Source organism: Ips typographus, linkage group LG3 (assembly GCF_016097725.1).
Source record: "Ips typographus isolate SLU linkage group LG3, UJ_Ityp_2.0, whole genome shotgun sequence".
NCBI classification, from domain to species: Eukaryota; Metazoa; Arthropoda; class Insecta; order Coleoptera; family Curculionidae; genus Ips; species Ips typographus.
This window is the reverse complement of record NC_138424.1, coordinates 646,331-674,105: the sequence shown is the minus strand read 5'-3', so window position 1 is coordinate 674,105 and position 27,775 is coordinate 646,331. Positions and strand designations below refer to the sequence as shown.

At 33.8% G+C, this 27,775-nt stretch overlaps 1 protein-coding gene across 1 annotated transcript in view; it reads left to right on the top strand.

Moving 5' to 3' along the window:
- Nucleotides 1–27,775, top strand: part of LOC145725764 (lachesin-like) — a 145,012-nt gene that overhangs the window by 94,840 nt on the left and 22,397 nt on the right. Inside the window, exon 4 of the mRNA XM_081974603.1 lies at nt 15,542–15,749. Within this exon, the coding sequence (XP_081830729.1) occupies nt 15,542–15,749 (208 nt within the window). The remainder of the gene's footprint in view (nt 1–15,541; nt 15,750–27,775) is intronic.

Sequence of the window (27,775 nt, the reverse complement as noted above, 5' to 3'; positions counted from 1 at the left end):
TCACCTAATCAAACAATTAGAAAGGTAAAAAATATCCAAGAAAGCACGGATAAAAAACCGTGGGGAAACGCTCAATCATAGTCAAAGGGCGCGAGAGCTTATTATATTGAAAAATATGATGGACTCGCCACCCTCACGAAAAGTGAGTTTAAACGAGCTTCAAAGTTTCTGGCGTGTATTTGATTTATGGATGTTCGGAAAAGTCCGGGGCCTCCTTAAACATCTTGTTTACGACCGAGAATTAATTGTTTATATTAGTTTTAATGGCCTAATTATCCTTCTCCTCGCTCGGTTTTTCCATTGTTGTTTGATTTATCGATGGTCCTTATGGCTCGGTAGAGAACGCTCCCAGAATGGAAAATACCACTTTTATTTGTTTTCCCTCAAAATTGTTTCAACAAACAAATCGATGGAATTTTACTTAAGAGAGAGAGTAATAATTATACGCTCGTTTAAGAATTTACGTACTATTTTAATCCTGAGAATTATTTTAACAAAACAGTTTAAACCGATTCAGCTACTAATATAATGCAACACATTTCAAAACTGAAAAATACGCTGTTAGGAACATTCTCCACCTGAACAGCTGAATTATATCCCATTTTTCCGAGAATTCTGGATGTGGAAAAAAGGTTAAAACTATTCCTTAAAAAAAGTAACCGAGTTCCGCATAATACGATATTTTCCAGAAACTGAGAAAAATCTACCGAACCGCAAGATTTTATTTATGTCCCGAACTTGTTCTTGTATCGGAAAGGGCTATTTAAATATAACATTTTACGCAAAACTACCCGCCCGATATTCGCGTTTCCACTAGTTTCCTGTTTGAAATATGCCGTTCCTGTAAAGTTGGCAGGAATGCCAGGATGAAATTCTTTATTTCCTCGTAAAGCCAACGTGTGTGTCGTCCTGTTATATTACAGTCGTGTATGCCTAAAGTCGAGATCTTTATGAGACCAATAAACCGATGCGGAACATTTTTCTTTTATTGTTTCGAAATTTTCCTTTATGGCACTCGGAAGAGGATTTCCGTTTGCATTTGCTAATAAACACTAGAAAAATTGTTACATCTGAAAACAGTAGTGGAAATAGAGAAATATTTTCAAATTGGATGGTTTAGTAATTGAGGACTGATAAAAGGTCAATGGGCCTCTCCCACAATTTTTTTTTATTTCATAACTACAAAGACGGATTGAAAATATTATACCCGTATTTTTTTGTTTTCAAAAATATTAAGTCTAAATAGAAAAAAAATGATGATAAAAACTACATTAATCTCATGTTTTAAACGCCCGCCGCCGGTGACGTACTACACTATCAACCAATCAGCGACAAGAAGTGAAACAGATGGCGTGCAACAGCCAATGAAATCGCCCAGAATTACGTACGTCACATGCGCGCCAAAACAGATCTTTTCAATTTAATGGACAAATTCAAACTAATGTAGGAACATTTACGACCATAACTTTTTCTTCAAGAATATGAAAAATTAGTTTTTTGATCCTATTCTTTCGATTCCAGTCATTAAAACAAAAATTTATGATATGTGGGATAGGCCCATTTTAGTAGATTTAGTAGTAGAAACACAGTTCAATAAAATTGTAATAAATAAAAAGTTATGCAAATTTGTTGTAATATGAGTTTTGTTGGAGTTTAATTTCACTTTTGACTTTGATATTTCTATTAGATATGATTTTAAGGTATTTTGGTATAAATATGCCTTTTACTGTGCATTAGAACTCCTCCGGACCAAAATGAAACAAATTTTAGTGTTTTTTCAATTTTTTACTGGGTTTAGTGTTTAATTCATCTAATTTAAATTTCTTTGGTATATACTTGCCATTTGCTGGGCATTGAAATCTTTCAATTTGTTTAAAAAACTTTAAAATGCTTTATTACTAATTTAAGGTTCTTTGGTATAAATATTTTAGAGCTAAAAAAAAAATTGAAAATTTTGATAAAAAATGTCATTTTTCAATTTTTGAAAGGTGGTAACTTTTTTATTTGAACTCCATTCAATTTCCCCAAATTGCCATTAGAAAAAGAATAAAAAATACTACAAAATGAGCCCAAACTCGCCTCTCTAGCTCTTCATGTTACTAAGATCCCTAATACCAAGCTTGTTGCTCCCACCCCCCATTCTTACATTTTTTTTTTTTAATTTTTAAGTGCCTTTTTTGTACTTATTTTACCTAATTTGATGTCTTTTGGTATAATTATGCCCTTTACTGTGCATTGGAACCATCGTAGAGCAAAATAAAAAATTACCAAAATTGCACTTTCTACAAAAATGTCATTTTTTTCAATTTTTGAATGATTGTAACTTTTTTATTTGAACTCTTATAGACTTCACTAAAACATCATTAGAAAGAGGGTAAAAAATACTACAAAATGAGCCAAAACTGATCTCTCTAGCTCTTCATGTTACCGAGATATTGAATTTCAAAAAGTAGTAAAAAAAGACCCGTAATAGGTACCCATTCTTTCAGTTTTTTCGAAAATAAAAAATGTTAATGTGCTTTTTTGTACTTATTTCACTTAATTTGATGTCTTTTGGTATATTTATGCCCTTTGCTGTGCATTGGAACCATCGTGGAGCAAAATAAAAAATTACCAAAATTGCACTTTTAACAAAAATGTCATTTTTTCAATTTTTGAATGATTGTAATTTTTTTATTTGAACTCTTATAGATTTCACTAAAACGCTATTAGAAAAAGGATAAAAAAAACTACAAAATCAGCCTAAACTGATCTCTCTAGCTCTTCATGTTACCGAGATATTGAATTTAAAAAAGTAGTAAAAAAAAACTAATTTTGAAAAACGAAAAATTTTAAAGTGTTTTTTTTATATTTATTCTACCAGACAGAAAGAAAAGAATTGAAAGGAGAGCAGAAAAGAAGAGAAATAAAAGCCAAAACTGTACAACTTAATTTTCAACCTAAAACTTGTAATCTAACAGGCGAGAAAAAAAAAAGAAAGGAAGAAGAATTGAAAGGAGTGAAGAAAAAGTGCAAAAATGCCAAAACTATACAATATAATTGTATGTTTTTGGCAAGTTTTTGGGGCTAAAATTATGTCTTTTAATTATTCGGGTAATTTATAAAAGTTGGTTTATTTCCCTTTTATAACAAATATTAAAAAAACACACTCGTGCGTTAAATAGTTTTTGAGATAGCTCTCTAGCGGTCAAACGGTGCGTTTTAGCAAAAAAGTTTCTTCTCATTAAGCCCTACAACTGGTAAAAATCTCGTTTAATTGTGTCTCAAGTAATATAACTTGTGTTTCACTTTTTTTAAAAGGTTTTATTAAAATTATGATATAAAAAACCGTGTTGACTACGTCTAACCGGTTACCATTTCGAAAGCTGGACCGAAAAAAAAAACCCCTTCAATCCAAATCGTTTAAAGTGAAGTCTTGATTTAGGTCGGGCACGTAAACCGGTGCTCGAAATCCGAATGAAAAATGTTCCCAATAGCCGGAGAGCATTTCATATTCCATAAATATACGGCAATAAAGTAGCTTTGCTCCTTTTTGGCGGCGTCAAAGCTCGCATCCTCGAAACGCAATTTCAATTCCCCCTTCAAACCTCCACTTTCCGTTCCAAAAATATCGAACTCATCAATTGCCGAACGTACGTTTACATTTCGAAAGTCACTGTTATCCGGGAAATTCTCCAGATCTGTTTGGGGGGCCATTATCATAACCGGCCAAACGGCCCTTCTCACTTCCTAGGATTAGGGCTATTTTCATCTGCCACCCTCTAATAATAGTATAAAAATGCTTCCAGGTAGCTTGGAGGTGAATCCTTAAAAAAGTAATTACGTTTTTATTATCTTTAGCCGGAGCTAATAACCGTAACGGCAAAAACGAGCGTGAAATTGTTTTTATAGCCTGTTAAAGGGTTCAGTGTTTCAGGGGGGGGCTGTAATAAGGATATACCGCTCATTTACCGGCTTAAAACCCCCCGGCGAATATCGTTTGTTTTGAGGTAATGGGAATCAGACTTTATACCACGTAGAGGATATTTTTGTTAATAACCCAAAAAAGATGGTTACATTTTTGACCGAGGTACTGTGTTATTAAAGTGAAGTTTAACTGATTTCTCGACTAAAGCTTTGGTAAACTATGATCAAATTCTTTCTCTATATTACTACTGAAATAATATTCCCGATGGTTTTTAAATTGATTGACAGTGAATACCAAATTGGTGATCACTGCTGTTGGTAAGTCAAATCATTTCTATTTTATTATGCACTAATCACAGCCTTGAGATTCCTCTGACACGTTTCATAGAAGGTTTAATCTAGTTTCACCCAAGTTTCTTCATAACAATTTTAGACTGTCCAATATAGAGTATTTCTAAATCTGGTCAATTTTGTCAAAATCCTCCTCTTCGTTGTGAAGTGTTAAAAAAAAAACATAATTTGAATGAGTATGATACACATTTATTCTAAAATAGTATACTTTAAAGGAGCATATAATGCTCTTACTCACGAAGATGAAGTTGGCGACACGAGCTAAAAGCGAGTGAGTAATAGTCATTACATACGTGTAGAATGCTATATTTTTTACGGCTGTGGTTTTCACAAAAGCAAATTAAATGTATGTATCTCTATGGAATCGAAATTGAAAATGACGATCAAATGTCAAAATTCCACTCATCAAGCTGTAAAATGCGTTTGGTACTGTTTATACTGGTTTTACTGTATTTTAAGAGTGTTTTGTGGTTTTACAGCTTTATGGAGAGGATTTTGACGGTTGTCATATTTAAAAATAGACTACTATTTGTCAGAAACATACAACCAAATGTTATAAATGCCAAAAATGCACTGATGAAGATACAAAATGCATTCAACCAAAGTCAAACTGATTTTGTTGCTTTTCTTATATTTCGTGGTTTTTGTATCTCTATGGGATTGAATTTGACAGTTTCGACGTTCAGAACAGTATAAAAGACAGAGCTGTAACTGACAACCAAATGTCAAAATATGACATAATAATGTAAAGGTAAGGACATAATAAGGTGTGTGTCAAGGTTTAGAAAAGAAGTGAAGCAGCAGCAAACGTTTACAAACGTTACATTGAAAACATTTATGTTTATAGTACATTGTTACGTAAATGCATTTTACTTTGATTTTTGCTATACAGGTGTGGTAAATCCAAAAGCGAGGAACGGACAGAGAAACGTAGGTAATTGCATGCGCGGGAGAAAGACAGAAAACGAAAAAAATATCAAGTAGGCCATATTTTTAGCGCGCTGTTGCCAAACGCCGTAAGTAAGTTTGTCGAGGGTATTGAATACTTACGGCGTTTGGCAACAGCGCGCTAAAAATATGGCCTACTTGATATTTTTTTCGTTTTCTGTCTTTCTCCCGCGCATGAAATTACCTACGTTTCTCTGTCCGTTCCTCGCTTTTGGATTTACCACACCTGTATATCGGTTTAACCGGTGAGTAATAATACTTTTCTTACTTTTTTAAAAGACCGTAGCGCATTTATTTGATTTCAACTATTTTATTTAGTGATTTTTTTTGCTTTTTTAATGTTAATTTAAACATACTTCACCCTTAATAATAAATATTCCCTAACAAAACTAAACCAGTACAATCACTTGGTACATTTTTGATAAATAGTATTTAATAAATTTCCTCAAATTAGGTATAACAATCATTTTGAAACTCAGGGCTTTCGCAAATTTAGACAGAATAATAACCAAACTTTTGCCGAACTCCCTTAACAAAGTTTCAAGCCGGATTATAGGGCAACAAAAACATGCCTAATCTAGCAAAGTCTAGATACACAATCAATTTCTCATGGTAAACAAGAAATAGCAAGACCGCGTGACTCTATAGGCACGTGAAGTCATAAATCAAACATTAACGGAGCTTAAAATTATATTTTGTGGTATGCACGAAAGTCCGAAAGCCATTCACAATCCTGAAAGGTTTTCAATGTACGACGCTGACGTATAATAAAGAGGCCTCTTTCAGCCTCATTATGACCGTGTGCGTGGGTTGAGGTTGAGGAACCGAAGAATCTTCAATATAAAAAAATTTATGCGTGTCGACTTACAGATTCTGATTAATCCGATTCATAAATCCCTGGAGGGGCTTAAGTCTAGAATTATTCATAGAGGCCGGCAAATGAAATCCCCCCTACCTATTCCTTTTCGGTATAATCTTCTGGCGAATATTTCCCGGTTCTTAACTAACTCGGAAAACGCTTTTGATCAAATCTAAACGGCTTTAACACCGCAATAAATGTTTTTGATGTTGGTTTACGATTGCTTCAGATTAATTCGAAAGAGTGACTTTAAACGTGAGGATTTTGTTGAATAATTAGGTTAGTTATCGCGTAGACCGCTTTAATTTGGGAGCGGAAAATTTTCGGTTTAAATCAGATCAGCTTACTCTAGCTGGATTTTAATTGAGATTATCATCAACGGTTCATGTTTTTTGAAAGTGCCCGCCGATAATTTTAAGCTTAGTATTAACTAACTGTTCATAAAAATTGCAAAAATTTACCGCACTACGATTTTGCAAAAAGTCAAAAAATTCAATTTTTGTCAAAAGTGCAATTTTGGCAAATTTTCATTTTGCTCCATAAGGGTTCTAATGCACAGCAAAGGATATATTTATACCAAAGGACCTCAAATTAAGGGAAATAACCACTTTGAACCTTTCAAAAATTCGAAAAATGTCATTTTTTGTCAAAATTTTCAATTTTTTTTTTTGCTCCATAAGGGTTCCAATGCACAGCAAAGGGCATATTTATACAAAAGAACCTTAAATTAAGTGAAATAAGCACAAAAAAAAAACACTTTGAAATTTTTTACTTTTCAAAAAAATTGAAAGAAGGCGGGGGTACCAGAGAGGTTTTTTAGGTACTTTTTGAAATTCAATATCTCGGGAACATGAGGTGCTAGAGAGGCCATTTTTAACTCATTTTGTAGTATTTTTTATGCTTTTTCGAATGGCGTAGGAACGAATTTCCTGCGAATCTAAATAAAAGAGCTACGATTTTTCAAAAAGTCAAAAAATTCAATTTTTGTCAAAAGTGCAATTTTGCCAAATTTTTATTTTGCTCCATAAGGGTTCTACTGCACAGCAACGGACATATTTATACCAAAGGACCTCAAATTAAGGGAAATAACCACTTTGAACCTTTCAAAAATTCGAAAAATGTCATTTTTTGTCAAAATTTTCAATTTTTTTTTTTGCTCCATAAGGGTTCCAATGCACAGCAAAGGGCATATTTATACAAAAAAACCTTAAATTAACTAAAATAAACACAAAAAAAGGATTTTAAAATTTTTCACTTTTTAAAAAAATGGAAAGAATGGGGGGGTACTAGAGAGGTTTTTTAGGTACTTTTTGAAATTAAATATCTCGGGAACATGAGGTGCTAGAGAGGCCATTTTTAACTCATTTTGTAGTATTTTTTATGCTTTTTCGAATGGCGTAGGAACGAATTTCCTGCGAATCTAAATAAAAGAGCTACGATTTTTCAAAAAGTCAAAAAATTCAATTTTTGTCAAAAGTGCAATTTTGCCAAATTTTTATTTTGCTCCATAAGGGTTCTACTGCACAGCAACGGACATATTTATACCAAAGGACCTCAAATTAAGGGAAATAACCACTTTGAACCTTTCAAAAATTCGAAAAATGTCATTTTTTGTCAAAATTTTCAATTTTTTTTTTTGCTCCATAAGGGTTCCAATGCACAGCAAAGGGCATATTTATACAAAAAAACCTTAAATTAACTAAAATAAACACAAAAAAAGGATTTTAAAATTTTTCACTTTTTAAAAAAATGGAAAGAATGGGGGGGTACTAGAGAGGTTTTTTAGGTACTTTTTGAAATTAAATATCTCGGGAACATGAGGTGCTAGAGAGGCCATTTTTAACTCATTTTGTAGTATTTTTTATGCTTTTTCGAATGGCGTAGGAACGAATTTCCTGCGAATCTAAATAAAAGAGCTACGATTTTTCAAAAAGTCAAAAAATTCAATTTTTGTCAAAAGTGCAATTTTGGCAAATTTTTATTTTGCTCCATAAGGGTTCTAATGCACAGCAAAGGATATATTTATACCAAAGGACCTCAAATTAAGGGAAATAACCACTTTGAACCTTTCAAAAATTCGAAAAATGTCATTTTTTGTCAAAATTTTCAATTTTTTTTTTTGCTCCATAAGGGTTCCAATGCACAGCAAAGGGCATATTTATACAAAAAAACCTTAAATTAACTAAAATAAACACAAAAAAAGGATTTTAAAATTTTTCACTTTTCAAAAAAATGGAAAGAATGGGGGGGTACTAGAGAGGTTTTTTAGGTACTTTTTGAAATTAAATATCTCGGGAACATGAGGTGCTAGAGAGGCCATTTTTAACTCATTTTGTAGTATTTTTTATGCTTTTTCGAATGGCGTAGGAACGAATTTCCTGCGAATCTAAATAAAAGAGCTACGATTTTTCAAAAAGTCAAAAAATTCAATTTTTGACAAAAGTGCAATTTTGGCAAATTTTCATTTTGCTCCATAAGGGTTCTAATGCACAGCAAAGGATATATTTATACCAAAGGACCTCAAATTAAGGGAAATAACCACTTTGAACCTTTCAAAAATTCGAAAAATGTCATTTTTTGTCAAAATTTTCAATTTTTTTTTTTTTGCTCCATAAGGGTTCCAATGCACAGCAAAGAGCATATTTATACAAAAAAACCCTAAATTAACTAAAATAAACACAAAAAAAGCACTTTAAAATTTTTCACTTTTCAAAAAAATTGAAAGAATGGGGGGGTACTAGAGAGGTTTTTTAGGTACTTTTTGAAATTAAATATCTCGGGAACATGAGGTGCTAGAGAGGCCATTTTTAACTCATTTTGTAGTATTTTTTATGCTTTTTCGAATGGCGTAGGAACGAATTTCCTGCGAATCTAAGTAAAAGAGCTACGATTTTTCAAAAAGTCAAAAAATTCAATTTTTGTCAAAAGTGCAATTTTGGCAAATTTTCATTTTGCTCCATAAGGGTTCTAATGTACAGCAACGGATATATTTATACCAAAGGACCTCAAATTAAGGGAAATAACCACTTTGAACCTTTCAAAAATTCGAAAAATGTCATTTTTTGTCAAAATTTTCAATTTTTCTTTTTGCTCCATAAGGGTTCCAATGCACAGCAAAGAGCATATTTATACAAAAAAACCTTAAATTAACTAAAATAAACACAAAAAAAGCACTTTAAAATTTTTCACTTTTCAAAAAAATTGAAAGAATGGGGGGGTACTAGAGACTCGAAGAGGCCCTTTTTCTCGAGAAGATATAAGCCAAAAGCTTTTAGTGATCAAAAGACAGTTTGGGAGCCACATAGCATTTTGGTGTTTCTGAGCTGCACTTGCAGCCTTTATATCACCCAAATAATAAAAAAATCTTGACACCCACGAACAGATAATCAAACATGCTCCATAAAACATCATTCATTTGTTCAGTCAAGTCAATCTGCTAATAATATGGTTTCTAAGACAAACCATAGACAGTTTTGACATTAAGGCATCGTTAGGACACTTTTTCACGTTTTCAAAAAAATTGGATTGCTATTTGTTTTGTATTAAAGTATGTTTAATAATTATGTTGTTTTATAAGTAAGTTAAAAATAATTCTTCATTATTTAGTAATCATAATTAACAAAATAAGTGTATTTTTTCTCTATCAACAATAACGAGAAAAAAAATATATATATTTTTTTCTAAAATCTCTTCTAAATAACAAGATTATCATTGCCAATTTGGTCCACTCTGTATTGGCATTCTAACGAATGAAATTACCTGATTAAAGTTTTCATTGTTTTTTTGTCACGACTAAGGGTAGCCCAATATAAAATCCACTTTATACATTCTTCATCATTTCCAGTATCTTGTAATGGCAATTTAACGCACGTGGTTTACTTTCACGTTTATTTTAAGACCACTTCGTAATTTTGGAGCGTGTTGGAGATCAGTGAAGCTGCACGTGCTGAGAAACGAACGGTCCAGGATTTTAAGGCTGATATTTATCTAGAACCGATGTAATCAGGGAGAAGAAAAAAAAAATCAAAAAGAACAACGACCGGAAACAAATTGCGCCAATTTCCACAATAAAACCGGGCGGAAATGAATTGATGGATCGCGCGTCCCTTTCTTGTTTCGGCCCTGTTATGTTTTCAATTTTTCTTTTTCTTCCACTTTTGTACATAAAGAGGTGAAAAAGGCTGCCGTTATAAGATTAATGGTACCGGCGATATTGTGTTTCGCAAAATATATATATTGTTCTTGTGGATATTTATCGCTGCTTGAGGGAAAAATTATAAATCGTTCAAAGGGCCGAAAACGAATTTTCTCCCTCCTTGATTTTTTTCCCACCCTCAGAGTAACATGACGAGGGCCTAATATGATTAAAGGCTCGCTTTGTCGCTGAACAGTTTGATAATTGATTGTTCTATCAGCACGAGCTGATAAGGACCTGGCTTACTATTCCATTATCGTCACTCCATTAGTGGTTAATTGGGCTTTGACTGTTTCTCGGTGTTATAGCTGAGTTTCATGAATATTTCATGCGAGTATATAATCAATATGCGTCAGTTCTTGACTAAAAGTTGACTATTTTCCGGTAGTTTAAGTTAAATTACCAAAGACTTTAAAGAGAAATATGGATAAATTACAAACATATTAAACCAAAAAAACAAAAATAATTTCCCGTTTAATCGAGAAAAATTACGAATTTAATTTATTGGAACCCTTTAGTCGCTACGCATAATTTATAGACTTTTTACCGCTTTGGTTTATGTTTTCGCCAATTTATTTTTAATTACGAATTGAATTTTAGAGTCTTTGTTCTTGATTTACGAGCGTAGAATACGAGGTTAAATTATTACTTTTTCCCCTCGAAACATCCCGTGTAACTTCATAATTCATGCACTAATTTTACCTTTTTTTAAGAGAGAAAAAAAAATACAGGTCAAAGTGACGTTGCATGAAAATGTTACTAGATTTTGTCTACTTTGACAGCTCGGAATCATCAGTCATTTTAACAGTTACGTCAGTGTAGTTTTTGTTAAAATAATCAATTTTACAGAACATACTACATAAACATTATGTCATCTAATGACAATTTAAGATACTCAGGTTAATGAAGATGGAAGGTAATTATTATTTGAGTGTGCTTATGTCTTTCCATTGTTTTAAATGTCAGAAAAATAAAGTTGTATAAAACCATTTAAAAGTATCTTCAATCTCTTTGACCATAAACTGGTCAAAGTTAAAGGATAAAGAAAGCTGTAGAAATTAACAGTTTTGACCAAATCGTAGAATTTTTAATTGTATTTTGACTACCATAGAAAGTCCGTAGGGTCAACTTTCAAAAAAAGGGTACAATTTGACAATAAAGTTAACGTTGCACTAAATTGCTGTCACAATTTGACAGTTACATCAGTTTATAGTACTCCCACAGACAGTATGTCTGTAATACCACCTGTAAACTTGGGTTAGCTTAGGTGTCCAAGTATCTTTTTTTACCTATTTTTGTTTTCTAAAACGATAGTATTCGGTTTAGATGTATTAAATATTACTAATGAAAATCACACGTTTGACAACGTTGCATAATTCCGATAGGCGTTTTGGAACAAAAAAAATTAAAATGTTTACAAAAATTACCATTTTTTCGTAAATACTAGCTGTGGAAGGTTTCAAGTTTTCAACGTTATATAGGTTATGTTACATTATAAAATGTGGTTCTTACACCAAAGTAAATCATTGTAAATTCATCACATGACCTTAATAAAATATTTTTTTATTATACTTAACAGAAAATACTACATTTTCAACTGTTTATAAAATACAGTAAATATGACATTTTCGGAACCCTCTTTCCGTGCGCTTAATAATAAACATAGATATCCATGATACTAGATATCCTATGGCAACCCGAAGAAAAAAAAAAACGAGTAATGTGTCTATAGCAACGATTTATTTATTAATTACAAATTTTATTTTCTGTCAGTGAAAATTGAGTATTTATGTATTTATTACATTTTGCAAAAATGAATTCAGATTATGAAGAAAATCGGGATATTCCCGAAAATATCTTACAACGAGCGGCAGAAGTGAGTGCAGATTTATTACCAGTGAAATCCAGGTTGAGATATGAACAAGAATATAACAGTTTTACCGAATGGCAGACTCAGAAACGAATCAAAATTGTGAGTGACGATATTCTTTTAGTATATTTTTCTGAAAAAGCCAACATTATGAAATCCTCCACTTTATGGAGTCGATTCTCTATGTTAAAGAGTTGTTTGGCAATAAAAGAAAATACTCACCATCAATATCCAAAAACGATTGCTTTTTTGAAACGACAAGCTGTAGGATATATACCAAAGAAATCCAAGATTCTTACAGCAGAACAAGTAACCAAATTTTTATGTGAAGCTTCAGATGGAGAATATCTACTAGCAAAAGTAATTTTAGTGAGATGATTTAATACGTTTGAGTTTAGATGATGTGGAAGATAATGGGCGTTTCCTTGTCGTGTTCTTACGAGATGGAAAAACTCGCAGGTCAAGAAGTTTTACCATTACCAATGAAAATTGCAAATTCGATCCCTGTACAATTTACCGTAAATACGCAGATCTCCGCCTTAAACATATGGAGAGTAGAAGATTATTTGTTGCATACCGAAACCAAAGATGTTACGCTCAACATGTTGGGTGCCATACTATCAGTGGTATTCCAAAACTTGTTGCAAAATACCTAAAACTAAAAAATCCCGAAGAATATACCGGACATGGGCTAAGGCGCTCTTCGGCAACCATGTTGGTGGAAAACGGCGGTGATTTGCTCACTTTGAAAAGACACGGAGGATGGCTTTCTTCCAATGTAGCAGAAGGATATATAGAAGAGTCCATACAAAGAAAAATTGAAGTATCACGGAAGTTGTTTAGCCCTTGTAACTTGGAAACTACAACATCTGTAACAGTCAATCAAGAGAACCAAAGCACACACGAACACTCCGCTTCAACATCTTTAGCAGAGTCTTTAGTTCAACAAAAAGAAATGCAAAAGGGATTGAGCTTCAACAATAATACGAATTGTACAATAAATATTACTATTAATAATAACGGTTCTGTCCAAAATTAATTTTCTTAGAATTACCTACTTGTATTTTTTTTGTTAATTTGAGTTGTATGTACTTACATTTTTACTGTTTTAAAAATAAAAATAAATATTCCCGATTTTCTTAATAATTTTTTGCGATATTTTTTGTTTATGTTGATTTCAGGTACCTAAGTATAATAAAAAATATCGTTCATTACTCGTCCAGAAATGGATTTTCCGTTCTTGCATGACTTCCGAGAATTTGTCACGCGCGCACGGAAAAATCCTCATTTCTGTACTGGTAATGAAATATACTATTATGAAACGTCATAACCGTATTAAGTAAAAACAAACTGATAATACAAAACACTGATAATACCTGCTTAAAGAGCCTTAAATGTTGCTGTAAACAATAAGTGTCATTTGTTTTGGTCTAAGTCCGCTACTAACGTAAAAATAAATATTATTTTCAAAATATCGCACAAACCAAAAAAAAGACGTTTTCTAAATGTCATTTTATTATAACTATGATTTCCTTACATTTGACCAAATCTGTATCTCTAACAGTTTTCAAGCTCTCCTTATTCTGGAGTCAGTGTAATAATCACATCGCAAAACCGTGAGTAATGACACATTACTCACATGTAATGAGGGTTATTATCTATTAAAACTAGTGAATACTAAGCATCTTCTGTTCCAATCATAGCCTAACAAATTAAAAACATTTCCATAATTTATGTAGTTGTGATGGTCACTTTTTTGTTTTGGGTTTTACATGACTTTAACACGTTTCGACAATTTTTTGAACGCGACACTATTTATCACGCTAACGCATTAAGGTCCCCATACACACACACACACGTGACGTAATGAACATTGACGCGGATATTTATGTTGAAATCACGTGAGGACAAAGTGAAATCCGAGCAGTGTAAAACAAAGCATTCGCATGTCAAAAGGCCGCATTATGTAAGGCCGCTGATTGATGAACTGGTGTGCGTTATTAGGTGCGGATAATGGCCGAAAATGCACTTTTCATTAATTCCGCATACGAAAATAGTCCCACGACCGCACACAATACCACACTATTAGGGTTTAATCGTCTGCACCGGTAATTGGACGAAACTGTACAAAAGCTTATAATATGTTGGGGTAATTAGTGTAACGCACTCCCAATGGGGGAATTACCAGAACTGGTCTAACGCCAGCTTAATTACAAACCAGTGTTGCCATTTTTACGCAAGTAGTTTCTAAATTTAGAAAAACCGAACATACAGCAGGTTTTAAAAAAGTGAACTAATTCCGTGGAAGTATGATTGATTGGTAAACTTTCCGTTTTACAATGTACGCGATAAGGGTTGAAAATGAAATTAACAAGCCCTGAAACGACATTAGGTTAACCGAGTAAAGAAAGTCAACCTTTGGCAGTTAATTACTTTAAAATTATAGTGAATAAGTGCGCGCAAAACAGTTTAAAGTATAAAAATATGTTCTTCAAGCTTGATCAATTGGAAAATAAAACGACGTCAACATTAATGAAAAGAATTTGGTTTGCGGAAGCAAATTCACTAAACGCAATTTGTCATCGCGAATCATATTTTCGGGAAAGTCTCCATGTTCGGACACACAGACCTGAAAAAATCAATCCATGGACACGTCGAAACCATTAGGACCCCAAAATGAGGCTTTTTCAACCAGCCGACAAAAAACATTATCTTTGGTCCGTTGACGTTTTTTTTTTCTTTGATGGTGAAATAAGGAAAATCCGAGGGTCGACAAAATATATATTTTTTTGAAAGTCAAGAAAGTCCAAGAATATAAGATTTCTTTGATGTTTTGGAATCCATTTGATATTATAAAAGCCTCGTTAGTTAAATTAAATTTATTATTTGATATTTTTGTTGCAGTATGTACGGAAAACGGATAAAAATGTACTGAAAAATATGAAATAATATTTTTTGCAGTGGTGGAGAAGTGAAAAATAGGGTGACAATTTGCCTGTGTCGTCGTGAACCAAATCAAATTTTCCGAGAGAGTAAAAAAATAGGAGGAAAACAAATATAATTGGCGTGTGTTTTCTTGTAACCCGTGGGAAATGATTTGTCGCCCGGACACCGGTGGACCGTTTCCCATTTTTTTTCTTCCCTTCTCGCGTCCAAAATGGCATTTTAAATGAAAAATCGGCCGGCAAAATGCGTTCTCCAGAGGGTTTTATTTTTGTCGCGCCAGATAACGGCGCTATTTGCATAACGGAACTCGTCCTGCTCGATTTAGGAAAAGATAAGTTTCGAGATGAGATACATTCACCCGGAAAATGAACTATATAAATTACAACGCTCGAAACGAAAATACTTCCTTTGCCAAAAATCAAATTATGCAAAATTGCATTAACCCTAAAATTTAAACAAATTTCAGGTTGCTTGGGTACGAGTGGCGGACCAGACCATCTTGAGCCTGCATTCCAAACTGGTGACCCATAATAGTAGAATAGCGGTCACCCACGACAATTTAAACACTTGGCAACTGCGCATCCGTCAGTTGAAAGAATCGGACCGCGGATGTTATATGTGTCAAATCAACACTTCTGTCATGAAAACTGCTCAAGGCTGTTTGGACGTTTATGGTAAGCAAAATTTTTTTACAGTGTTGCCACTCATTCTATTTAACTTTTTGCTGTATTTTAAAGTGTCTTTCATGCATATTCCTTTCTATGGACAAACAGAAAAAACTCCTGATGCGCGTAAATTTACCGTGACCGGGTATTTATAGTAAAATTCAGTGTGACATGAATTTCAATAAAGTTATTTTTGGTCAATATTGTCAAAATGAAATCCTGAAAAATAAAAACTGAATAAAAGGCTGTTTTTTGTCACAGATAATCACGTGGTTTTTGAAGGATAATTTAGCTAAGCAGTCACGTGACCACTGTTAAAATAACTGTCATAAATCTCTCCCAACGTTTAGTATCGAATACTGCAAGAAACCTTTTCTGAACCCTCATTTATGCAACTTCTGAGCACAGTTTGACAGTCAGGGACAAAATCGCCTGTAAAACCCACTTGGAGTGAGAAAATGACAGTTTTAACCACATTTTTCGAATCCACATTAAATTTCCTATCAAACAACCCGAAAAAAAACTACAAATTTTGGTACAGTTAAGGAGAAAAGCGGTGCCAAAATTTGAACTGCCAGAAACACAGTTTGAAAGGACAGTCAGGGACAAAATCGTCTGTAAATCCCACTTGTAGTGAGAAAATGACAGTTTTAAGCACATTTTTGGAATCCTCATTAAATTTTCTATCCAATAACCTAAGAAAACACTACAAAATTTGGTACAGTCAAGGAGAAAAGCGGTGCCAAAATTTGAATTGCCAGAAACACAGTTTGAAAGGACAGTCAGGGACAAAATCGCCTGTAAAACCCACTTGTAGTGAGAAAATGACAGTTTTAAGCACATTTTTGGAATCCTCATTAAATTTTCTATCCAATAACCTAAAAAAAACGCTACAAAATTCGGTACAGTCAAGGAGAAAAGCGGTGCCAAAATTTGAACTGCCAGAAACACAGTTTGAAAGGACAGTCAAGGACAAAATTACCCTTAAAACTCACTTGGAGTGAGAAAATGACAGTTTTAGCCACATTTTTCGAATCCACATTAAATTTTCTATCAAATAACCTGAAAAAACATTACTAAATTTGGTACAGTTAAGGAGAAAAAGGGTGTCAAAATTTGAACTGCCAGAAACACAGTTTGAAAGGACAGTCAGGGACAAAATATCCTGTAAATCCCACTTGTAGTGAGAATATGACAGTTTTAACCAGATTTTTGGAATCCTCATTAAATTTTTTATCCAATAACCTAAAAAAACACTACAAAATTTGGTAAAGTCAAGGAGAAAAGCGGTGTCAAAATTTGAACTACCAGAAACACAGTATTTCTAATTGACTAGTAATTTACCGGTCAAATTTAAATTCAGTCAATTAATTCATGCATTACTAAAAAACCATGGAATAGTTAATAATATTAATAATAATTGTCTCCTTGATTTGTTTTAGACAGTAAGTGAACATTTATTTGTCTAGGGAATAAAAAAAAATGCAACAAAGAACCTAGATTCGTCAGAAAGACACTTGCCAAAGTATAAAAAATTCATAAAGATCCCTTAACAGGACAACGTTCTGCCCTTTTGACCATCAGACGTCGCGATACCTCCTGCATAAAAGATAAGAGAAACTAATTTAGTGGAAAGTTCCGGTCAAAATATGGCGATCGAAAACTTTCCAAACTATTGCCAGAGTAGCGCAAGTTTTGTGTTCGTCCAGATGTTGCCGTTTCTCTCTTCGAACGTGATTGAGGTTAAGTTTATATTGTTTTCGCACTTGCGGAGTTTTTCCGAGTGTATAAACCGTAAAGTCTATTTTAGAAGCAAAATTGAATTATTATTAGTAGGGAAAGCAAACTGGAAGGAATAACACAAGCGGCAGTGTTAATCGCCCACTCAATTCACTTGCAAATTGAGCCCTTTTTGGTAAACCGGAACTCCGGATGAAATATTCATGACTGGCCCTGTCCGATCAGAATTAAATCGTCAAGAAAATTGAAGAATCTGTCTTAAGACTTTGTAATTCTGAGAAAACGTCATTAAGTTTGACAAAACAAACGAAATCTAAAACAAGGCTCAAATGAGTTTTTCTCCAAAAACAAATCCGTAATAATGGAAGAGATTTAATTGAAACCACGAATAATTTAATAATAATAAGTTGGAAACGGCGATGCGTGCAAAAATAATGGTTTTGCGGCAAGTAATTAATCGAAGAGGAAAAATTAAATTATATAGGAAATTGGCGTTCCTCATTCGGAAAAATTGGACTTTATCGATTCCGGAGTGGAGGCGTTTTATTTTTATAAAGAACAGCCCAGAGAGGTTTGGAGTTTTATTGTTCACATAGAAAATCCGTTAGAGTTTTTCTTTTATATTTCAAATTTTTACGCTTTATAGCACATTATTACTAAGGCTACAGACTAACCCAAAAAATATGATTACTAAATCTTTGTTATTTTAAAAGAGACACCTTGTATATTATCACGCTTTTTAATAACCCAAACATGCTAGAAAAAAGTGTACAGTTTTTGAGACATTTCCGGTTAAAACTCCATGGCCTATAAGGTTGGAAGTCGTCTTAATTATTTTAAATGAAACATCCTGTATATAATTGCGATTTTTTTGTAGTGCTGAGGGCTACAGAAAAACTCGTTCAAACTGTTCAAAACTAGCTGTATTCTCCTCAAAAAATTGTATGCTTAAAAGTCTACCCTACAAGATTAGGTATCTTCGTTATTTAAAATGAGACAACCTGTATATTAAAACTACTTTTTGTAGTAATAACTAGAGGCTACAGGGTGACTTAATAAGTGACATACAAAAAGTGTACGAATTGTAAGATTTTTAGAGTCAAACTTGGTGTCAAAAAAGACAAAACTTGAAAGTATAGACTTTATGGCCTACAAGATTAGAAATCTTATCGTTATTTTTAAGACACTCTGTATATTCTTACACTTTTTTCTAATGCTAACTAAAGGCTACAAGGTAACCCAAAAAATACTATACAAAAAGTGTACGAAGTTTGGCTTTAATTTCTTCAAGAAATTGCTTAATAAACTTCTCTTCAAGTTTAAAACTCTCGGTGATTTTAATTGAGACACTCTGTATATTATTATGTCCTTCTTGAAAAAATGCCATACAGGGTGGTTTATCAAAAAATTATCCGTTGTCAAGTCAAGCGAAAGTTTCAGTAGTACCGCCATTTTGTTGCAATATCAGATAGCAAGAGCTATTAAAAAAAAATACCGAAATAATCGTCAAGCTCATGGCTAACCTTAGTAAAAAAATGAAGACTGTCATTTTGACACCATTTTGAAAGTTGACAACATCTCAGTTATGTCAATATCTCCGTAACGGCTGAAAATCAAGGCTGTATTCTTGAAACTGTCAATTTGTTGCCATTTTGAAAGTTTAATCGCCATTTTGTGTCAATATAAGATAATAAAACGTCACATCTAACTTGAATAAAAAAATCAATTGGCGCACCGCCCTCTGTACAAGAAAGCCAAGAAGGTGCATGCCAAAAATTCCAATATGGCCGAAATACTCGTTTGACAGTTTGCATTTGTTTGTATTGTGGGAATTGAGTTTTTCGATGATTAAATTAATTTTTAAGGTTTAAAGTCAAGACTTGGGATTACTTGCCAAAGTAATTTTTGTTTGCTATTATATATTGTTGTTTATATGTTTATTGTTCTAGTGAAAGTGTAGTTTGTGTTCATTTTATTGTGTTATCACTATTGTTATTGTTCCTTCATTGTTCTATAATTTGTGGTTGGTTTGTTAACTTAAATTCTATTGCCTCTACAATATGCCGTCCACTGGTTGTTTGCCAAATTTCTAAAAGCAATTTGGTGAAAGGCCAAAAGTGTCAGTCTTTTACTTTCCAAAAGACCCTGCTCGAACCCAACAGTGGTTGAAAGCTTTGAAGTGGAATGATTTTACTCCAACACAATACTCAGTGGTAAGTACAATATGCTTTCTCATTCAGTAAACTTATTGCCTCTTACATACATTGGTATGTGACTTATGTGAGTTACATTTTGAGGCCGCCTGCATTTTGAGAGCAACAAAGGTTTACTCTGAAGAAACAGGACAGCTTTTAGAAGTTCCATTGGCACATTTACATTTTAAAAGAAAGGTCTTGGTAATAATATAAAACCCATTTACCAGTTTTGCTTACTTAGATTCAAGGATTTCCAAATTTTCTTTGATTGAGCAGTTTTTACATTAGTTTGTTGTACTTTCCAAGACAAAGGGTTCATACCAAACTTGCTTTGGCTGGACTTTATTGGATATAAAAAGCCATATCTATACATATCTGGATCAGGAATGAAGCGTTCTTTGATTTTTCACTCACAACTTCTAATCAACTACACGAAAAAATAAAAAAAACATATTTTCTACTGCATCTCCATAGGTTTGTGTACAAAAAAAAATCCGATAACGCCGCCATTAAAAGTGACATTCTAGGCTTTCTTGTACAGAGGGCGGTGATTGGCGCCATTTTGAAAGTTGTGTCATTCATTCAACTAGGTATTTGACCACCATTTTGTGTCATTATCTCCGGAACGGTAAGTTTTCTCTATGCTAACTTGATATCAACGTTTTCGTGCTGACATTGTTGTCAGGTCGAAAGACGCGCTGATTGGTCATTAATCTGGTATGAAGGCTAGGCTAAGTTGCCAAATTTATATTTTTTCACAGTGTTAGTCGTAAAACGCTTTGACAATCTGGTATATTAATAAATAAAACCTCATTTTAAATAAGTTTCAAACAAAAATTATACTGTGCTCAACTTACTACTTACTCTAATTCAAATCATCTGGGATTATTGTGGTAAAAACAACGCCAGAGAACACAGCACTAAAATTTACAAGGAAAAATTAAAATCCTGAGTTATTCAGTTCTTTGTTTTTTTGAGGCTAGCAAACACACACATACACGAACAATGAGTTCGTTTCAATTAAATCCGCTTTTATGTAAATCGCTGGTAAAGTTTAGACCAGAATAAACTTTGTTTGATTGAGTAGCGCTTCTAAACATGTTGCATCGCTTTTTCCGGGTTTCGCCAGAGACTTTTCATATATTGCAGTAAGTTTAGGGCTAATTGCCCTTTTGTCGATAAAGTGTACGTGATAAATAATTACCATCAATTCTTTACAGGCTTAAAATTTAGCCTAAATGGTGAGGGGTTTAAATCCAGCTTTACGAAACACGACCTCACCAGTTATTTATTAATTCCAAAGGGATCTTTAAGGGTGTAAATCTCGAACGACTTGGAAAGTGAACCCGACGTTGTTTTGGGAAGTTTGGCCTTAATTAATAGGATAAATTCAGGCAAAATCACTCTAAATGTATTAGATACAAAAATATTGTTCAAAAGTTGATTCTAGCTTTTGTAATTCTACATGATTAACGTTTTTCTGTTCAGTTGTCTATTTGCTACTTGGTGACTAACATAAAGTTCCATAATGTTCACCGCCAAATGAGAATTTCACTTGAAATAGGATAGTAGATCTCGCTTACAACTAAATCACTCAATATCAGGAAATACGTCTGGATATTTCCTCTGGCGTCTCGTTACAGTGACTTACGTCACGACGACGCGGTTTTCTCTTATTTATTTCCGGTTCGTGATTGATGCAGGGAATCATTCAAAGGTGACGAAGGATAAACAATAATTTCCCAGAATTCGTATGTCTTTCCAGGCCGGAGAAACAATTTCGTTTTTCCACCGTTCTAATGGAAATTTGGCAAAGAGCGAGTAAGCGGTTTCGCTGGCCTAAACACCTGCCACGTAACCGGGAAGAGACAAACGACACTCATCAAGTGATGTAAAGTGTTTTCCAACGTTAATAAATGTCCGAGGCCGCCGCTTTTCCCACCGGATTTAACATTATCCGACTATGCAAAGAGAACGACAACAGAGATAACCGGGACCTAATTATCCCCCAACGGCATTGGTCTTGGGGCTGCATTTGCGGTCCGCAGGGCCAAGCTTAATCCACACATTATCTAAATAAGCCCAGTTAATGAGCAATTTGCTTCGAGTTTAAAGCACACTGGAAATTCAATGGCTATAAATTCCTTTGATCCTTCAATTTGACGCCGGTGGTTCCGTTTGCCTTCCCTATTTCGTTTCAAATTTACTGCGCCCATAATATTGATTAATAACTAGTTCTCTGGTAGTTTCGGTGAGCAAAATTTGATACGGCTCTGTAATTAAACTGACCATCCAATTTATATCAAAGACATGAGTTACAAACAAAAATGTCCTTACAAATTGTAATAACGCTGTGTCCATTTGATTTTAGTCAATCAAATTTTTTTTAGATTATATCCTTCCTATCAATTTTGACCAATCGCTATCAAGAATTAGTATAACAAATGTAAATTTTAAGTGGAAAAATCACTTAACAACTGTCAACTTAGCTGTCAGCAGTTTTTCCGGAAAACGAAAAAATTTCACACTCCTCACAGCAACATAAAGAATAGTGTTACCCTTTCTAGCTTCAAAGTTATTGTTCTTATTAATTATTGTTCTTATTGTTTTAATTAAAATAAAATGTTTATTTAACTCAGGAAATAATCTTACCAAATATCCCTCGTGCATTTAATTTTTCCTGTGGAAAAATTGGAATACTCGTTTCTAAGTAATTTGTTAAAACAAATAAAAGTAAAAATAAGTAAAGTAAAACTACAGTAAAAACTCGTTTTTCCGAATTTTTCCCGAAAAATTAAATGCACTAGGGATATTACTCCCGAGAATCAAGCCTACTTTACAGGGTTGCCAATCCTTGTCAATTGATTGGAAGAACGGACCTATTGAATAGGTGGAGTTCCCCTGATTTGTCACCGTTCGATTTTTTTATCTGGGGACAACTGAAATCAAAAATGGATGCTACACTTAACCTAACCTAACCTACCTCATTAGAAGACCTGTGTCAAAAGATCGTACAGAAATGTGATTAAATTACACCCAAGATTTTACAAAATGTTAGAAATCACTTTGAATCAAATATGTCCCACTACATGGACGTTAATGGTGAACATTCTCAGCTTTTGATAATCTAGTTAAAACATCTTGTTTGAGTATTTTAAGGGATTAATTACATAATCCACAGGGACCGATTCGGATGATGGTTATTTCAGTAGTTAGTAGTTTCAGTAGTGGCACCATTGAAACTTTCAAAATGGCGCCAAATTGACAGTTTTAAAGCTACAGCCTTGATTTTTTTTAATCAAGATAGCCATCACCTTGACGGTTATATCCCAGATTGGAACTTTGTAAAGTAAAAAAAAAATCAAATTTTTGACAAAAAAATGCATTTTTTCAATTTTCGAAAGGTGGTTATTTCACCTAATGGGCCTATCCCACATATCATAAATTTTTCTTTTAATGACTGGAATCGAAAGAATAGGATCAAAAAACTAATTTTTCATATTTTTGAAGAAAAAATTATGGTCGTAAATGTTCCTACATTAGTTTGAATTTGTCCATTAAATTTAAAAGATCTGTTTTGGCGCGCATGTGACGTACGTAACTCTGGGCGATTTTATTGGCTGTTGCACGCCAACTGTTTCACTTCTTGTCGCTGATTGGTTGATAGTGTAGTACATCACCGGCGGCGGGCATTTAAAATTTATCATCATTTTTTTTCTATTTAGACTTAATATTTTTGAAAACAAAAAAATACGGGTATAATATTTTCAATTCGTCTTTGTAGTTATGAAGTAAAAAAAAATTGTGGGACAGGCTCATTTAAGGTCTTTTGGTATAAATATACCCTTTGCTATGCATTGGAACACTTATGGAGCAAAACAAAAATTTGCCAAATTTGCACTTTTCCAAACTACAATCAATTTCAGTAAATCGCCATCAGAAAAGGGATAAAAAAATACTACAAATTGAGCCAAAACTCTTCATTTTACCGAGATACTGTATCTCAAAAAGTAGTTAAAAAAACCCTAATACCTATCAAAATTTATTTTAAGGTTCCTTGGGTATCATTTTTTATTTTTTAGGATATTTTGGACCGTTTCTCTGATATTTAACAAGCCACATAGGCTAAAGATGGCAAAAATCTACAGGATGATCCATATTCTATTATCTATCTGAAAAAAGAGGAATCTGAAGATTTTATACTTGGAAGGTTTCTGCTACAATAGGGCACTGAAGATAGTTTAACATGTTGTACTCAAACGTCACAAAATTGTAGAAAAATACTTTTATAATACAACTTAAAGTTTAATTTAAATACACGTAAGGTAATATGTTGAACTCGTGCCACCAAACATTTACGAGCCTAACTTGATCTCGGAAATCCCTCAGGAATTAACTTTATCGGGGTGTGAGTGTCAAAGTACAAACACGGGACAGGCAGAGTGGAAAGATAACCCCTAATTACACTCTCAGCACTCAACCTTTGTATCTATTTGATTTGGGCGATGGTTTACCGGCTCTAGTACACTTCAAGATTGCGGATTTTTAACAGTTTTTCCCCTCGAAACTAGCAGCCTCTTCTATTCGACATTTCCAGGCCCCTTAACACCGTCTCCTGACCCATTTCTTCCCACCTCAAAAACGTACAATTTATTAGAGTGCCAGGAACGAATTAAAACGACGATCCTCGACATAATCACGTACTAAACTGACGTTGAACGGGTTTCGCTGTTTAGCCCTTCCGGGTATTTTTTGGACCTATTAATGGACTTAGCTCCTTTTGTTGATATTTCCGGTTAAAGTTCCGCATTCGAGCAAAATGGCTCGCTGAAATAATAGAGACGAGAATGACCGCAACCTGAAAGCCAAACTGCATTCTTTAGGTAGTGGTTTCAACCGCAACACGCTCCAATAACCCAGCATTTATCTGTTTCGTTTTCTTTTTTGTTATTATCCTAGAAAAGTGTTTCGAACTTACGGCAAGTCCACGTGTGCTGGATTCGCAGTTTTGTGATTGGCCAAAAAAAAAAATAGCACCAACCTGAGCTGCTTATTTTTAGTGATGGGTGAAAAAGCACAAAACTCTTTCAGAGATGCAAATTTTTTTAATTTTTTTGAGTTCAAGTTCTATACATTTTTGGAAGCTTTTAAACTGCTTTAGAAGCATACGGAGGATTTTAATCTGTTTGGAGTTCCCGTAGTGTTTTAAAACCTCTTTAAACTACTTGAGTAGCGTTTGGAAGGTTTTTGGACAGTTTCAAGCGCATTAAGGTTCTGAGCTGCTTTAGAGGTATTTGGAAATTCTTAGACGGTTCTAGAATTTTTTGGAAGCTTCTAGACTATTTTGATATCTCTTCGAAGCTTCTAGACTAGTTGAATTTTTTATACTGTTCTAAAAGCTTTTAGACACTTTTAGACCGTTTTGGAAGGCTTTCGTCTGCTTGGGAAGCATTTTGGAATTCCCGTAGTGTTTTAAAACCTTTCCAAACTACTTGAGGAGTATTTGGAAGGTTTTTGAACAGTTTAAAGATCATATTGAAGGTTCTGGAATGTTTTAGAGCCATTTGGATACTCTTAGAAAATTTTACAATTTTTTGGAAGCTTTTAGACGGTTTTGATATTCTTTGGGAGCTTCTAGACTAGTTGAAGAGTATTTGGAATCTTTCAGACTGTTCTAAAAGCTTTTAGAAACTTTTAGACTGATTTGGAAGGCTTTTGTTTGCTTGGGAAGCATTTTGGAGTTCTCGTAGTGTTTTAAAACCTTTTTAAACTACTTGAGGAGTATTTGGAAGGTTTTTGGAAAGTTTAAAGACCATATTGAAGGTTGTGGAATGTTTTAGAGCCATTTGGATACTCTTAAAAGATTTTACAATTTTTTGGAAGCCCTTAGACTGTTTTGATATCTTTTGAGAGCTTCTAGACTAGTTGAAGAGCATTTGGAATCTTTTACGCCGTTTTGGAAGACTTTCGTCTGGTTGGGAAGCATTTTGCAGTTGCCGTAGTGTTTTAAAACCTTTTTAAATTACTTGAGGAGTATTTGGAGGAAATTCGTAGACAGTTCTAGAATTTTTTTAGAAGCTTCTAGACTGTTTTGATATCTTTTGGGAGATTCTAGACTAGTTGAAGGGCACTTGAAATCTTTTAGACTACTTTAAGAGCATTGAAAGTTCTGGACTGCTTTTAAGACATTTGAAGCCTTCTAGAAGGTTCTAGATACTTTTGGAATCTTTTCATGCTCTAAAAGCATACGAAAACTTTCGGAATGTGAATGTGTTCTGTCTTGAAATGTTTTTAGAACTTCTAGACTGTTCTAAAAGCTTTTGGAAGGCTTTCCACAGCTTTATAAGCATTTTGGAGTTTCTGTACTACTTTGAAATCTTTCAGACTACTCTAGGAGCATTTGGAAGGTTGCTGGATAGTTTAAAAAGCATTTGAAAGCTTATGGAGGGTTCTAGAAACTTATGTAAGCTTTTAAACTGCTTTAGAAGCATACGGAAGTGTTTAGACTGCCTAGAAATTTTTTGAGAGCTTCTAGGCTAGTTGAAGATTATTTAGAGTGTTATAAAACTTTTGGAAGCTTCTAGACTGTTTTGGAAGGCTTTCTACTGCTTGAGAAGCATTTTGGAGTTTCTGCAGGGTTTTAAAACATTTTTAGACTACTTTAGGAGCATTTGGTAAGTTTTTGAACAGTTTAAAGAGCATTGAAAGCATTAAAGGTTCTGGACTGCTTTTAAGGCATTTGAGACCTTGTAGACGGTTCTAGAAACGTTTAGAAGCTGTTAAACTGCTCTAGAAGCATACGGAAGCTTTTAGACTGTTCTAAAAGCTTTTGGAAGCTTTTTCGTTTTTTCAAGTGCGACAGAAAAATGTACCAATTTTACCAGTAAATTTACGAGTAGGTAGATACCTATCTAATTGAAATTTGGTTGAAAGATATCATTTTCCTGCCATAGCTGTCATTAATTTCATTAAGGTATTTTCGACCAATTTTGTCAAAATAAAGACTGAATAAAAAGCTGTTTTAGAGATTTTGATTTATTTTGGTCCAGAAACACAGTTTAAAAGGACAGTCAGGGAAAAAGCAATCACAAACTATCTACTGAGCTACATGTCAAACCAAAACAAATTCTTCCACTTTTAATACATAAACGGATACAAAATACCGAGTCAAGCAAAACATCCATCATGTTTATCCAGTTTAGTATCTTGTCGGAATCAGTTCGGTGTAGTATAAGCGCTCAAATCAGTGTGAAACCAGCTTAATTACGCCCCTAAGCTGCGTTCGAACAATTCCAAAATGCTAAGATAAATACCGAGAGAGGGGTAATTAATGCAGCCCGAAGTTTAACTAGTAAATTTCGGGTTATCGGTTATTTTCGTTATAAACGCGTCGAGGAGTGAAAGCCCGAGCGTTCCTAAACCATTCTAATGTGCCCGTCGCCCTTTTCATACGAGCCGGAACTAAATTTGAATAGGACTAAACGCGACGAAATTAATTTAAACCAGTTCCTCAGGAAGAAGACTGAAAGTCCAGGAGTGCCTGACATAATAGGAAACTCGGTTTGACGCCCAACGAATCGGATTATTTGTCTTGAAAGTTTCCGCAACGAAAATTCGGTTACGCCGAAGAACTTTCCGGAATTATCGCTTAACTAGCGGCTGATTCTGTTTGCGGGAAAAAATAACTCGATTACCTCTTGTTGCTTAATTACATCACTTGTTGGAGCCGAAAAAATCCGCACCCAGCGAAATGCCGAAAAGTTTGATTTGACACAATTAACCACAAGTAATCGTTTCTGGAGCTTTTATAAAAGAAAATAGTAAAATAAGAAATTTCAAATATTGCCCGCATCCACCAACTTTAACTCCCATCGGATCAAAAGAGAAAGAGTCATTTATAAAACTTTACGATGATCCTGTCTATAATGCACTTTAAATTGACTTCTGTATTATTAATGGCCCATTTTCGGGGCCCTAGTGGCCTGATAAATATACAATTTTCACCCCAAAATGGGAATCATACAGTGAAAATCTCTGAATATTTATCTAGATTACTCTTTTCCAAAGTTTCAGAATGCTGAATATACATTTCAGTGTCTT